Below are 13820 nucleotides of genomic sequence, written 5' to 3'. Positions count from 1 at the left end.
AGCCAAAATCCTATAGACTTCTAATGAGAAATAAACAGCTGCTCCTCATTCTCTTTGTCAGAATAACCATTCTTGCTCTGCTAGCTTTTATTACCCGTTGTTGCTATTCCCTTATTTTTTTTCATATTTTCTTGTACTTTAAGTCATGAACCGGTCAGTCAGTCATAAAAGTACGTGGCCTCGTCAAAAGTTTGAAAGATTCTCCTGAGCTCAGTTTTAAGTGGTAGGGGTGTAGACTTTCAACAAGCTCACTCCTGATTGGGGAAGGTGGTTGCTAAGGAACTGTAGACTCAGACTCGGATATCTGGCTTCAACATGGCAACTTGCATATCATGGGAAAAAAAATCCAACTAAGTTAACTTAATTTCCTTGGAGCTGGAGGTAAAGCATTTTCTTTGGGTGATGTCGCACTCGCTCAGTCCAGTTCTTTTATACAGTCAATGGTCCAGACTTTTATATTCACAGGTTTTAATTTAACTTCATATTTCATATTTACAGTTCAATTATAATGGATTGAAACACTAGAAAAAAAAAACAACAAAATATGATTAATCCAAAGCCTTTATTGAACATTTTCAAAGTAAAGTATTTACTTCCATTCATCATCATCATAATCATCATCATCATCATCATGTGGCCCAACACCATGATGGTTGTTACTGGAGATGACTGCCAAGTAAACACTGAGCTTTTTCAAGCAGCTCTGTTATTTCATTTGATTCCACTGTTGCTCATAGTTTGGGCTTTGCACACTCCTTTGCCAGCCACTTCAAAGGCAGCACCCTTGTAGGTCGCAACACAACGTTCGTCCGTGCGGAGGTCTGGCTGAATTTGCTCCCACACTTTCTTTTTGGGGTTCAGCTCCTTGTCTGGTTCACCTGCAGTCAGGAAAAAATGGTTTCATGCATCAGACACTCCTGTTGTTGTTGTCCTGTTTGCGTCATATATTCTAGCTGGATTGGTTGTGTGTTTTTGAAACTTTCTGCATTGTTTTTTTTCATAAGGATAATGCAGAACATACGGCTTAAAACAACAGGACATGCTGACGGAGTTCCTGCATGTGAAAGACATTTATGCAAGTTAAAACTTAAGGGTAAACACCAAATATTACATGTTTTATTGTTTGCTGGGGCGTCGCATTCACACGAATTGTTTGTGGTTTGGCTTCTGAACAAATGTTAAAACAACAATTTTTTCTCCTTTACTTAAAACAGCTTTTTGATCTTTGTCCTAACTCAAAACATGAAGACAAAATTCCTCTGAATCGATTTGTGCAAACTGGGAAAAAAAATAGGTGAGGCTCTCGTCTGTTTGATGGTGGTTTTGGTTTTTGACGTTGCCAAGCATTTGGGGGAAATTCAAAGTTCCGATGGCTACATTTGGTCTGGTGTTGTTGTTGGTATGACAGGAAAAGAGTTGAATCACTTGGCCGAAGCGGGGACTTCTGCTTCTTTGTGACTTGGGAGCAGAGAAAACCTAGCTGAGATCAAAAGTGTGAAGGAGATTGTGATGAGCAACTTGTGTGAGCCACATATGTTTGTGAAGATGTAAGCAATTAGGACTCCTGTAATGTGTGTGTTAGAAAGATGTGGTTTAGGTCTCAGAACAGGAAAAAAGAAGATGAGTCATGTTTTCTATGTAAATGAAATGTGTTGGTTGAACTACAGAAGCTTTTTCAAAAGTTCCTTCTGAGGAAATAATATCATTAAAAAATATGTACAGAGTACCTGGGAAGTTTTGGAAAGTGACTCTGTCCCCTGGAGCAGCTCCACTGGGAGGATCGAGGATCTCCACCTTGTCTGGGGAGCTGGCACACATGACCATGGCCTGTGACACCACGCCCCTCATCTTGGCTGGCTTAAGGTTACACAGCAAGACCGCCATGCGATTCTGCATCTGCTCAGAGAAGAAAAGGTTATTAGAAAAGAAGGAAAAACTCATCACTATAGTAAATTCAGAAGAATTCTAACCATTCTGGTAAAGAGAGAATGGAGAAGGTTAGGTTATCAGTGCAAAAATACACAATTCATAAACCTAAAGAATACTTATTTTTTGTCAAAAGTCCATTTTTGAACTAATTTTAGTTGGTTATGAAAACTATTTTCACATAAGTATTGACTCAAACTGAACAAAGAAAGAACTTTCCTTAAAAACATTAACTCTTATATTACAAATGAACAGAAAAGCTGTTTGTTTGCCTTAATTCTTTATCGTTTTAAGAATTTGATGCATGAAGATTGATTTGATTAATCTAGATTCTTTTTTTTTAACTAAGCCTGACAAAATAGGTATAGATGGAATTTTCCATTAGAAAAAAAGTCCTATGACAGGTTTTGCTATACGTTTGTCCCTTAAAAAAGGAATAACATTTAAAAGGTAAAACTTCCCTATTATTTACAATAGTAAAAATATTTTAAAAAATACTTTAAATTTAATTTGAAAATGACCAAGTCTGGTAAAACAAACAAAATGTTGGATTTCCAAGCGTTTGTGGTAAACTAATTTAATTTTAAATGATTACTATCTGATAATCCCTACATTTCCTGAAATCTTTTTTTTATGTATCAATCCAAAAATGACAGCAAAGTCCAAGCAACAACAAAACTCACATCTTAAATTTTTAACAGTACACTAAAAATTTCTTGCAGAATTACCGACTGACCCCAATATTCAAACAGAGTTTGGCCTTTCTAGGTGCCAGAGGTGCGGCTGGTCAGACGCCTGTTTCCTGGGTACCTGGTCCAGAGGTATGTGCTTGACCAGTCCGCTGACCACGGTGCGGGGAGCCGCCTCTCCCACATCAACCTGCTCCACGTAAAGGCTGTCGGCATCTGGATGCTTCTGGGCAGATACGATACGACCAACTCGCAGGTCCAGGCGAGACACATCCACTTTAGCGTCCTCTTGGCTCACCGCCACCTGCTGCTGCTGCTTCTTCTCTGCTTTCTCTCCTCCTGACAAGAGGAGTAAGAATAACGACAGTTCAAAAACAGTTTACAAATGTACAAAGAAGCGGTTCTTGAAAGACCAACTCTGATGAAAACTGGGTTTCGTGTGTTTGTAACATTTTCTGATGGATGATGGAGGACATATATAATAGAAAATGCATTTCTGAGTATTTCCTCATTCAAGATGGTTTGAAAAGGGAACGGACCAAAAAAATGCAGTTTGAAAAAAACAACAACAGTATTTTTGACATAAAACGATACGCTGGGAGGACCAAATGTCTTGGTAACTGGGAAGGGGAGGAAGGGGCTGCTTGTGTCGTACAAACAGTTCCGCCAGAACTCAGGCAAATTGATTTTGGCTAAAAATGGCATAATCATAATTAAAAGATCCCAGGAAACGCTTTTAAAAAAGTTCAAAAGATGATCAGAGTTGGACTGTAACCCTTGTGCTATCCAAGGCACTTTAACGTTGGGAGTTGGGTCATCTAGACCCACTAGACAGTGCGCTGAACCTTTTTTCTTCAATGATTTGTGATCTTCACTGGTGTCCATGAAATCTTTCCACCTTTATCCACCTTTGTCATGGTAGGGAGAACACGTCAAAGTAAGGGTGGGGTCATCTAAGATAGCACTAGGGTTAAGCATCTGAATTTCCTGGTAAGAGAAATTCAAACATTTTACTATTTGCTAAAAAAATATGTAAGAATGAAAACGTACGAAGGTTTAAGACGCCCTCATGATGAAGCAAACAAATTTCAAATAGAAATTTCTGTAAAAATACTTAACTCCTGCACAGTTGTAATCTTTTGCCAGTTTTGTTTTGATTTTAAATGCATAATCTCATCTTGATTTTAGTTGTGTTTTTTTTTACATTTGTTTCTGTTTTTTGATTTATAAACATCTAGTTAGAGTTCAATAGATGTAACCTCATGTATGGAAATCTCTTTTGGGGTCACAAGGTTGCTGGGGCCTATCCCAGCGACTGTTGGACAAAGGCAGAGTACACCCTGAACAGGTCGCCGTGGGGCCTCAAAAACATAAAATATGGGTTTTCTCCTATCTACCTTTCTTGTCAGGCTTCTTCTTTTTGCCCTCTTCTTTGGGTGGGGGGTTCTCTGCAGCACTCACAGAAGCAGCAGGGGGCGCTGCAACTGGTTTGGGAGGGGTGGGCTTTGAACACGGCTCAATGGTAGTGTCCCCTGTTGGCATGGCGACCTCCAGCACTACAGGAAGAACAAAAGAGACCTTTAGGAAGACGTACATCTGAGAAATGATAAACGTGACATCCTCTCTGCTTTCTGCAGAAGAAACAAAGAAAACTGACATTTTAAATGTTTGCTTCCCTAAAGGCACAACTGCGTTACCTAACAGGGCCAAATGACACAGGAGAGGGGCATTTACACACCCCGTGGGAGGACAGCTCTTCTGATGCAAACATTTTAGATTGGAAAATGAAACTGTGTCAGAACTGACGGAGACGAGGAAACGGGTCCGAAAAGCGCCGAGACAATGTCCTGCAGTGAGCCAAGCAGGGAAAAGGCAACCCCTCATTTCCCCCGTCTGATGTTTCCACTCCCACTAAACCTAGTGGCTGGCTCTGACAAACACTGGTCTGTAGGTACGCCACTGTCGCCAGGCTGCTTTTCATTATCTTGATTGCATGTTAGGAGCTGACATTCGGGCATTGCTGGTTTACCTTCAAGTTGTATAGAAAAAGCTCTGAAAGGATCCACTTTGCTTTTATGCTTCCTCTAAAAAGGCTCATTAGAACTAACTGAAACATCGTCTTTGGACTAAAGTCAATTTAATTTACAGAAAAAAAATGCATAGAATGCAATTTCAAAAGAGGCTGTTGCATGTTACACAAAGACTTAAAAACTTTTAAGATTTGGAACTATGCAACTATGATATGAACAGGAAGTGAAATCAGTGCTTTGCACAAAGAAAACAGATGCACAAAGAGAGAAAAACATCAGTGACCACTTATCATTGCTTCCACTCTGATTTTAGGACTGCGCCACCACTGGGCATAACTCAAATTAAATAAAAATTAAAAAAACAGGCAGTTTTCCCTATTTCGTACCTTCTGGCTAGAGAACTGATATTTCTCTGAGGCGTTTTGCACAGCTCTCCGCTTTGTAGATAAAAACAAAATCAGTCAAAGCCTGCGCTTGTTTATCTTTGCTTTGATTGAGCTGTATCGAGGCCCGCTAAAGCCATCAGAAAGACAGTCCAACAAGTAAACATCATCAATATGAAATGAGTGGGATTTAAGTTCTGTGACATTCCAGTTTAAGGAAAAGAGTCAAGTTGGATGACTTATGTCTTCCAGTCCATAATCTACCAAACATTAAAGACCCATTCCTATGTCAATTGGGTTCCTAACATCTTCGTGTGGCATTTACTGATTATGGAAGATATGTGTGAAGAAAATGGAGCGTAAAAATAGTATTTCTGAGTGTTTCTCTATTCAAATCTTTGTGAATCGGAGCAGATGAAAAAATGCTGTTTAAAAAATAAAAATAAAAATCAAAAAGGTTATTCGTGACGTAGAAAATATGCTGGATGGGCCAGTAGATCCCTGCTCCACTCAGCAACGGTATGAGGACGGCGGGCAGAATTGCTCCACGCCAACAGTCCCGCCCACAACTCGGAGTTGAATTTCCAGTTAACTACTGCCGCTCTGCAGAAACTATGTCCCAGAAAACAACACAGGTTCTTTGATTTTGGCTAAAAACGGCATAAGTATAAATAAAAAGACCACTGGGAACAATTCTAGAACGGAAGAAAAACCATCTTAAAAATGAAAGAGAAAATCAATAACAAGCTGAAGGAAGAAAATAGAAGATGCTCACATTGAAGGATGGACAAACATGCGTTTGATGCCCCATTTCCTGAGAAAATTACATTAGAAAGAGGAGCTGGAAAAAAAGAATAAAAAGACATATTGCTCCTACCTCCTCTACTCTTCTCCTTCTCCAGCAGCTGCTTTTTCAGCTCCTCGATGTCCTTCTTCAGTTTAGCGTTCTCCACCAGGAGTTTCTTCTCTTCTTTGACACTGGCCTGCCCAACTACAACAAAGACAATCCGTCTGAACCTCAGGAACTACTAAAAGGAGATAAACTACATACATTCAGAAATAAATCCATCCCAATCTGTGTTTTTCTTTGTGAACATGCGTCTTACCGGCTTTTTCCTTCAGCAGCTGGACTTGCTGCTTGAGATACTCGATGAGCTGGTCGGCCTCGGCTGCTCGCTGTTCCAACCTCAGCAAAGGATTGTGGCCTGACATCTTGACTAAAGAACGAGCTAAAAACCTAAAAAAAACAAACAACAATGTTCTTTCTTAACACAATGCAAAGCTTGACAGATCTTAAGAAAACAGTATAAAAACATTGAAGACAAAAAAACAAAATCCAAGCCAAGGGACCAACTTTTATACTTTTACATTTTTTTTTAAACACAACTTCCACATTATTTGTTTTTTTTCTCCTTTTCTGAGAGCAGAATAACTAAATCTAAGCCACATTCACTTAGGTCACCTGGTTACAAAGCTGAAAAAAAGCTACGTAACTTTAATGGAGAAAGGAAAAATAAAAGTTTGACCGGGTAGAAAGTGTTTGAGTTACGAGGCGTGCATTCCAGTCCAGCTCCACCACAAACTGCAGCCTCCAAAAGTCACCACAGAGATCATCATCTGCTCTCACATAGTCTCAACAAAAACACAACACCAGCATTTTCACAACACTGCGCTGTTGCATTTCTACAGCGCAGGAACTGTTGCACTTCATTTGTGCTGAACATTCGGTCAAATCTGAATCACAGCATCTTTAGTGGAAAAACAATGTTTATTTGTGAGATGATTCATGTTTAGCTCACATTTTCTTATTGCAACCAAAATAATAATAATATTAATTTCTGATGGTTGTTTGCAGATGTTAAACATTTTGCTTATAATCAGCAGCAGATTTAAGCAAAATCCTCCCTTGTGGGATGTATATGCTTGAAAATTAATATGATAATTAACCAATATAATAATATATGAAAGCCTTAATACAAGTTTCCTTTAAACATTAATGACTTAATTAATTGACCTGAGAAAAGTAAAATGTTACTGAGTTCAACAAAACTACAACATTTTTAAAATAAAAGACAAAAAAAAAAAGAGGTTCATTGTTTTTATGGGGGGATCCTGTTTTGTGGAATGATCTAAATATCTACAAATGATTCTTTTAAACTTTTTTCTCATAACATTTAGTTACACCAATAATAAAGACAGAATCAATAATTACTAAAAAAAATCCCCCCTTTTTAAAAAACTTTAAGTGACAAACGACAGTGTCTATATTTCATGAATGTGGTTATCAGTGGCCATGATTCCATGGCAAAGTTTAGATATTTTGTCTTTTGAAAGGACAAAATTAGTCATTTATGTTTATTTCAGCAACAGTTTGAGTTTGGGGTAATGTTCCTCTGTGATCTGGAAGCCAATAAAAATCCTCTCTCATTTAAAAAGTGGAAAAGAATGTTTTCCTCTAGCAGTATGAAGTATGAAGGAGACATCTTACACATATGACAGGGATGCACTGAGAAAAAAAAAAAAAGAAACAACAACAGCTGGCTGAAGATGAAAACAATTTGCTGCAGAATGAGGAAATTAGAAACACAAAAGATCTGGATTTGATTAGAAAAGAATTGGGGTGAAAGCTTTGTGTTTTCAGGAAACGGAACTGATTTAAAAGGCACTATTGATGGAGTAATAACAAGAATGGGCCACAAAAAAGGTTGATCTCATTTGGCTACCCTCACGAAACGAATCAGGAGGCCGGCTTATGGTCCGTAAAGACTGGATCTGCGTCAAAAACTGCAGAGCAGGAATCTGTTTCCATTTGTTTATACAATGTCTGTGTTGTACATAAACCAGCACTTTAATGCATTTTCAGGTTTGCAAAAGAGTAAAAGTAGCTGGTTACAGTCGTAAAAGATGCATTTCTCCCTTTAAGGTGTCATAAACCGAAATAATTGTATGTAAACGATCAATAAATTACAATCTAAAAAGGCAAAAAAAGCAACTTATTGCTTTCTAAACTCTTTCAATCGAACAAATTCGTACATCTATCAAATTCACCAAAAAGATGATATTTCTACTTCCATGGTCATTCTGATGGAGTTTCTTTTCCAATCTGTCATTAGAGAATAAACAAGAGTGCAGTGTACCAGCACCACCTAGTGGCAGCAAGGAGCACCACAGGTCAATTTCAAGTGTCTTTTCAAAGTGAAATCTCCTGCTGAGACTAAATTCAAAAATAATTACATTGGAAGAAGTCTGAATCATAATCAGTTCATAAATTATAGTAATTTCAAATTACTATTACTGGATTAATGGAAGGAAAAAACTATTAACTAAAGCTAGCTAAGGAGACTACAGAAATTCAAACGAAAATCCAATCGAAAAAAACAATTATGCTAAGCTAAGATGTCAAACGATACGACTTTATAAATTATTTTTAAATAAAATAAAAAAGCTTTAAATCAATATACACGAATACATTACGATGAAAGGATGTAAACGTTATTGCTCAGAAAAAGTGACTGAAAGCATGCGCGCGGAGATCAACTAGAAATTCAGAAACTTCGTGTAAGGAATTCCAGAAAGGTTTGTACCGCTTTCCTGCGTGGCTTTTAACAGTAACAACAGCTTAACATTATTGGTTCATGTCTGTCAGTCATGCATTTCAACGCAACACGAAGCTTTTCACTTACATCGACTACTGCACAACTGTTTCAAGGAGAGGCGACGGCTCGGGAGGTGCACGCGAGCCTTGACGTTAGCTAGCTAACAGGCAGCTAGCGGGCAGCCCCCGAAGGTCTCCTATCAGATCTTTAATGAATCGGGATAAACGCCTGGTATGCAATTTGCCCTGTTCGCATGTTATATAGATCAACAACCTTGACTGGGTATCAAGGTGTCGTTAGCGATTGCCTGTTCGTAATTCATACTCGTAAAATTACTTGGCATTTATTTAAAAGAAAAATAGTAGGGAAAGTCAAACAAAGTAACAACTTTTTCGTAGAATTTTTTTAAATATACAAATTTAACACCCAAGTTCGTGAGAAATCACTTTTTGTCGCATATAAATAACGTCACCGATTACGTTTACCCAGCTGGAGGAGCTATACCACGGACAGGAAGAGCCTGTATTTTTCAAAACATTTACGTAAAAAATTGATTAAACGTTGCGTTTATTTCTTGACCGTACAGCATCTTATCTTCTAGGTAATTGCACTTTACATTGTCGGCTGCATAGAAAAATGAATAGGAGAATGTTGATAAACAACAACTGAAATGTTTATTTTGTAATTGAAATAATGCTCTGACAGCGACAGTTTTAAAGTTAGATCCTTAACTCTGCATTTAAAAGCATCAATGAGGTGTCATTTTTTTAAGTTGTTGCACCTGATTAACGTTTCCTTTTATCATTTTAATTTTTGAGACTCGTGCAACATGAGACCCCTCAAAGATGCCAAGCTGGGGGCCTTCACCTTCTTTGCGTCAGCTCTTCCTCATGATGTCTGTGGCAGCAATGGTCTTCCTCTCACTCCTAACTCCATTAAAATCCTGGGGCGCTTCCAGATCCTGAAGAACATCACCCATCCCAGACTCTGCCAATACATAGACATCTCCAGAGGGAAACATGGTATTGACTTCTCTATGGTGGCTTTCACAGAGTTGCATCATTTCATTGTTATGGTGCTTCTTTTCCACTTGTTTGGGGAAATGCATATTTGTCAACCCAACTTATTTCACACATTAAGTCTGACAATCTGCTTCTCTGTTCAAACTCTAGTTAAATGTTTCATTTTACAATATATTATTTTGGACTTCAGTATGTAATACAAAGCAGAAAGACTTAGTTAAATTATTTTTATAGCTATTTTTATACAACTTAAAAAAATACATGTTCTAATTGGCGCCATTTTACTTGTGGTATGGCAACGCACAAATGTCCCATATGTGGGATCATTAAAGTACTTCTGATTCTGATTATTTGGGTAAACGTAGATTACAAAAGGAGAACATACGCCATTCATTCATTTTCTTCTGCTCATCTGGGACCGGGTTGCTGGGGGAGAGGTCTAAGCAAAGATGGCCAATGTATTCATGTTTATTAAATCTAATAAATAATGTTGATGTTTTTATACATGCTTGCGTAAGTATGTAAAAAAGTGATTCTTGGGAATGATATTATATTTTTTTGTTTATAGCATAGCGAACAGATGTGAATTCAGGATATTTTTTGTCCATGTTTTACCGTTGTTTTCATGATATCGTCTTGTTAGAATTTTGTGTTTTTTTTGCCATTTCTCTGTATATCTTTATGATAAAAGTGTTTGATTTTGTTTTCTCTTTGTGTTAATATTTAGAAAGGCTTATTGTTGTTGCGGAGCACTATGAAAGAAACCTAAATGACTTCAAACAAGGACAAAGAGCAAGGTAAAATCCTAGAATTCATGCATTTTTCAATGCATTTCAGGAATATTCTTGTTTCACTGAGCAGATTGGTCGACAATAGCTATTGCATGGTTTTTCTTTCTTTATTTTTTTTTGCAAATGCAGAGGCATAATTTCAACGCATCAACATAAACATTTGCCACATTGCAGATCTAACATTTTTAAATGATTTTTTTGTTAGCCCAGAAAAAGTGCTGCAGATTGCCTATGAGGTTCTCGAAGGCCTGGAGTTTATGAACAGACATGGTTTGGTGCACAGAGCACTCAGCCCTAACAACGTGCTCCTGGACTGTAAGGTATAAAGTGTTTTAACTCTTTCTGGAATTCATTTAAACATTATGAGGTATTGTACTTAATTTAAGGCTGCACAGAGGCACAGGGGTTAGCGCTCTCACCTCCATAGCAGGAAGGCCCTAGCTTGAATCCTGCACATTACTCCTGGGACCTTTCTGTGTGGAGTTTGTATGTTCTTCCCCTGCATGCGTGGGGTTTTCTCACGCCACTCTGGTTTCCTCACACAATCCCCAACATGCTTCATAGGTTAAATAGTTACTCTAAAGCAGTGTTTCCTAACCCTGGTCCTCGGGGAACACTGTCCTGCATGTTTTCTATGTTGCCCTGCTTATGCACACCTGTTCAGCTCATCAGGCTCTGCGGAAACCTGACAATGGCCGTCATCAAAAGCAGGTGTTTCAGGAGGGTAAGACTGAAAAAGTGCAGGACAGGTTCCCCAAGGACCAGGGTTGGGAAACACTGCTCTAAAGTGTCCCAAGTTGTGTGAGGTTGTGTGGAAGGGATTGTGTGGTCCTGCTGGTGAGTTGTCCAGGATGCGACCCGCCTTCGCTCAACAGTAGCCAGGTCAGGATCTGGCGACCCCGTAACCCCAAAAGGGAAACAGTGGGTTAACAAAATAGATGGATGGATGTTTTTAATAAAAAATAAAAATAAAAAAACATACATTATTTGTAAAGTTGCCTAGAATAAGCATTGTCACATTTGTCAATTTGGTATGAGACGGAAAAAAAAAGTCAAACTAATCTCAGTCTAAAAAGAAAGTAATTTTTGGACTGCTTTTTTAAAAATATTCATTCATTCATCTTCCTCCGTTTATTCCCTTTCGGGGTCACAGGGCTGCTGGAGCCTATCCCGGCCAGTTGTGGACGAAGGCAGGCGGCACCCTGGACAGGTCGCCAGTCTCTCACAGGGGGTTTAAAAATATTCTAACTTTATATACAGTGACGTTATTGATAAATATTGCACATGTGACACAAAAAATCTGTTTAGATGTTTGTTTTTTGCTAAATATTTGGAAACCCCTCTACATGCTTTTTACCTCTGTTTTCTTGGAATGGGCGTAGAAGTGTGTCAGATTTACCTATATGATAATGTACAAGAGATGCATCTGAGATGGATTTTGTGTTTTGAAGGGGAATGTCAAGCTGGCAAAGTTTGGCCTTTATCACATGACTGATCACGGCGCAGATGTCGATTTCCCCATCGGGTACGTCTTTGTCTCCTGATTTATCACTGTCAGCTGCTTGACGAGAGCCAGAGGTTGCAGTGTATCTGTTTGTTGTTAGTGTCAACCCCTCCCCAGCCTACACTGGATTGCCTCCTTCACAATAAAGGACAGTAGGCCTTAACGCACGTGGACCCATGTTTTTTTTTTTTTTTTTTTTTTGCTTTCAAAAGGCCCCGGGTTTTTGGGGCAGACAGTGTGTGTCCTGCCGAGAAGCTGTAACAAATTACTGCACTTTCATCTTTATCTAGAGGCCTAAGTGCACTTTAAACTGTGTCTGGTTAATATCCTTTTTGAGGACGGAGAGAGGAATGGCGGCAGATACGCATGACTTTCAATAGAACATCTGGCAGGGAGTCGCAATGCATGGATCCGTCAAACGGCAGTGCAGAAGAGTGAGAAACTGCCGTGTGAACATCATTTGAAAAAAGTGAAAGGAATAAGTCAATCCCGAGGTTGGAAGATTGTTATAGGTACATTTTTATTTAGCATAAAAATACAAATGGACAAAAAAATAAAAGCCAGGAGCTCTGTTTAATTAGCAGATGAATACATTCATCAGCTAGAAGTGTGGGGAACAGGCTGACAAAGTGACATGTTTATCTGCTCTGCCATTTTGACCCCAGCTACCCATCATACCTTGCTCCAGAAGTGATCGCCCAGGGCTCTTCCCACCCCAGCGATCCATCACATGACGAAGCTCCTCATCCCTCTGGACCCAAGACGGATGTCTGGTCTCTGGGAGTTTTGCTCTTTGAATTGTGTGCAGTAAGCATCCATCACATACACCCTTCATTCAAGAAGATGGAGTTCACTTGAGACATATTTCATTCATTTATTTTTTTCTAAAAGATTCTAGCCTTAGCCTGAATTTATGCCGCCCAAATGACTTTCACCTTAAAAATTGAGGTGTGTGGTTTTGTTCCAGGGAAGAAGACTTCTGCAGAATATTGATATAAGTGAGAGACTGAAGTTCATTTTGACTCTTGGTGGGTAAAAAGTATGGAATTCTCCTCAGAGCAGACCAAAAGGTTTTACTCTGCTGGGTTTGAGCTGTGGTACTGTGTCATCACCAGGTTGCATGGATGACATTGTCACAGTGTTCGCTGAGGAACATGGTTGTTTGGATACCATAAAGGTAAGCTTCATCCCAAGGAAACTGTGTGTCACCTGATTTCCTGATGTAACATCTGCAGGTCATCTGATTAACTTTTTAAAGACCCACTGCGATTAAAATTTTGTTTTTGGTGTTTTTAACATGTTCTTGTGGCATTTTTCTGATTATGGAGGACATAAAAGAAAAAGAAAATTGAGATCTAAATTGCATTTCTGAGTTTTTCTTTATTCAAATCATTGTGAATCAGTAGCAGACGAAAAACTGCAGTTTAAAAAGGAGCTGAAATGTGATGTGGAAATTACTACAGTGGGCGAGCCAGAAGCTCCCTGCTCCGCTCTCCAACGGGAAAGGGAAGGGGGGCGGGGTTGTGCCACGCCAACGGTGCCACCCATAATTCAGAGGGGAATTTCTTGTTTATTACTGCCGGTTTGCAGTGAGTTTGTCCTAGAAAGCGATTCAGGTTTTTGGATTTTGGTGAATAACAACATAATTAAAAGACCACTGGGAACGCTTTAAAAATAACTCAAAATATTATCGGAGTGGGTTTTAAAGCCCAAAATGCATTCCTAGCGTACATGGTTGCCAGGAAAAGGTTTTTGTGTTTTATTAGACTTTGAGAAAATAGTTGTAATTAAAATAGGTGAAACAAAGGTTTCTGTTTCAGAAGTAATAGAGGTTAATGTTTGAAGTATTTTTTTTTACTTTAAATAAAAAGCAGGTACA

At 38.7% G+C, this 13820-nt stretch overlaps 2 protein-coding genes across 4 annotated transcripts in view; one reads left to right on the top strand and one right to left on the bottom strand.

Moving 5' to 3' along the window:
* Window positions 1-543: 543 nt before the first annotated feature.
* aimp1 (aminoacyl tRNA synthetase complex interacting multifunctional protein 1) lies at window positions 544-11074 on the bottom strand. Of its 2 annotated transcripts, none has more exons than XM_020707014.2 (7): window positions 10857-11074; window positions 6135-6265; window positions 5906-6019; window positions 4013-4171; window positions 2737-2954; window positions 1728-1896; window positions 544-878 (listed from the first exon to the last, which is right to left on the bottom strand). In XM_020707014.2, exons 1-7 carry the CDS (start codon window positions 10997-10999, stop codon window positions 712-714), a joined length of 1101 nt encoding a protein of 366 aa, XP_020562673.2. In that variant the 5' UTR covers window positions 11000-11074; the 3' UTR covers window positions 544-711. The 2 variants fall into 2 exon arrangements, with proteins under 2 accessions (XP_020562673.2, XP_023813169.1); XM_023957401.1 differs by lacking the exon at window positions 10857-11074 and adding an exon at window positions 8712-9053.
* The window catches only part of tbck (TBC1 domain containing kinase), a 40657-nt gene continuing 35671 nt past the window's right edge, over window positions 8835-13820 (top strand). The window contains exons 1-8 of one of the 2 annotated variants that reach the window (XM_023957389.1): window positions 8835-8855; window positions 9443-9646; window positions 10374-10443; window positions 10643-10757; window positions 11889-11962; window positions 12607-12748; window positions 12909-12969; window positions 13057-13118. In XM_023957389.1, the coding sequence (XP_023813157.1) occupies window positions 9454-9646; window positions 10374-10443; window positions 10643-10757; window positions 11889-11962; window positions 12607-12748; window positions 12909-12969; window positions 13057-13118 (717 nt within the window). In that variant the 5' untranslated portion in view covers window positions 8835-8855; window positions 9443-9453. Of the gene's footprint in view, window positions 8856-9102; window positions 9226-9442; window positions 9647-10373; window positions 10444-10642; window positions 10758-11888; window positions 11963-12606; window positions 12749-12908; window positions 12970-13056; window positions 13119-13820 lie in introns of those variants that run through there. The other variant, XM_023957386.1, reaches the window with a different exon arrangement.

The sequence above is a fragment of the Oryzias latipes genome, chromosome 1 (assembly GCF_002234675.1).
Source record: "Oryzias latipes chromosome 1, ASM223467v1".
In the NCBI taxonomy this organism is placed as follows: Eukaryota; Metazoa; Chordata; class Actinopteri; order Beloniformes; family Adrianichthyidae; genus Oryzias; species Oryzias latipes.
Note: the sequence above shows the minus strand (reverse complement) of the source record. Positions and strands in the feature narration are given on the sequence as shown.

Bases quoted from the DNA above. Each gene is read 5' to 3' on its own strand.
- aimp1 (XM_020707014.2), bottom strand. From the start codon at position 10,999: ATGAAGCATGTTGGGGATTGTGTGAGGAAACCAGAGTGGCGTGAGAAA. The intron at 2,955-4,012 runs GTAGATAGGAGA...TCCTCTTGTCAG, and splicing joins GAAGAAGCCTGACAAGAAAG to GAGGAGAGAAAGCAGAGAAG. The intron at 1,897-2,736 runs GTACCCAGGAAA...TTCTCTGAGCAG, and splicing joins AGCACATACCTCTGGACCAG to ATGCAGAATCGCATGGCGGT.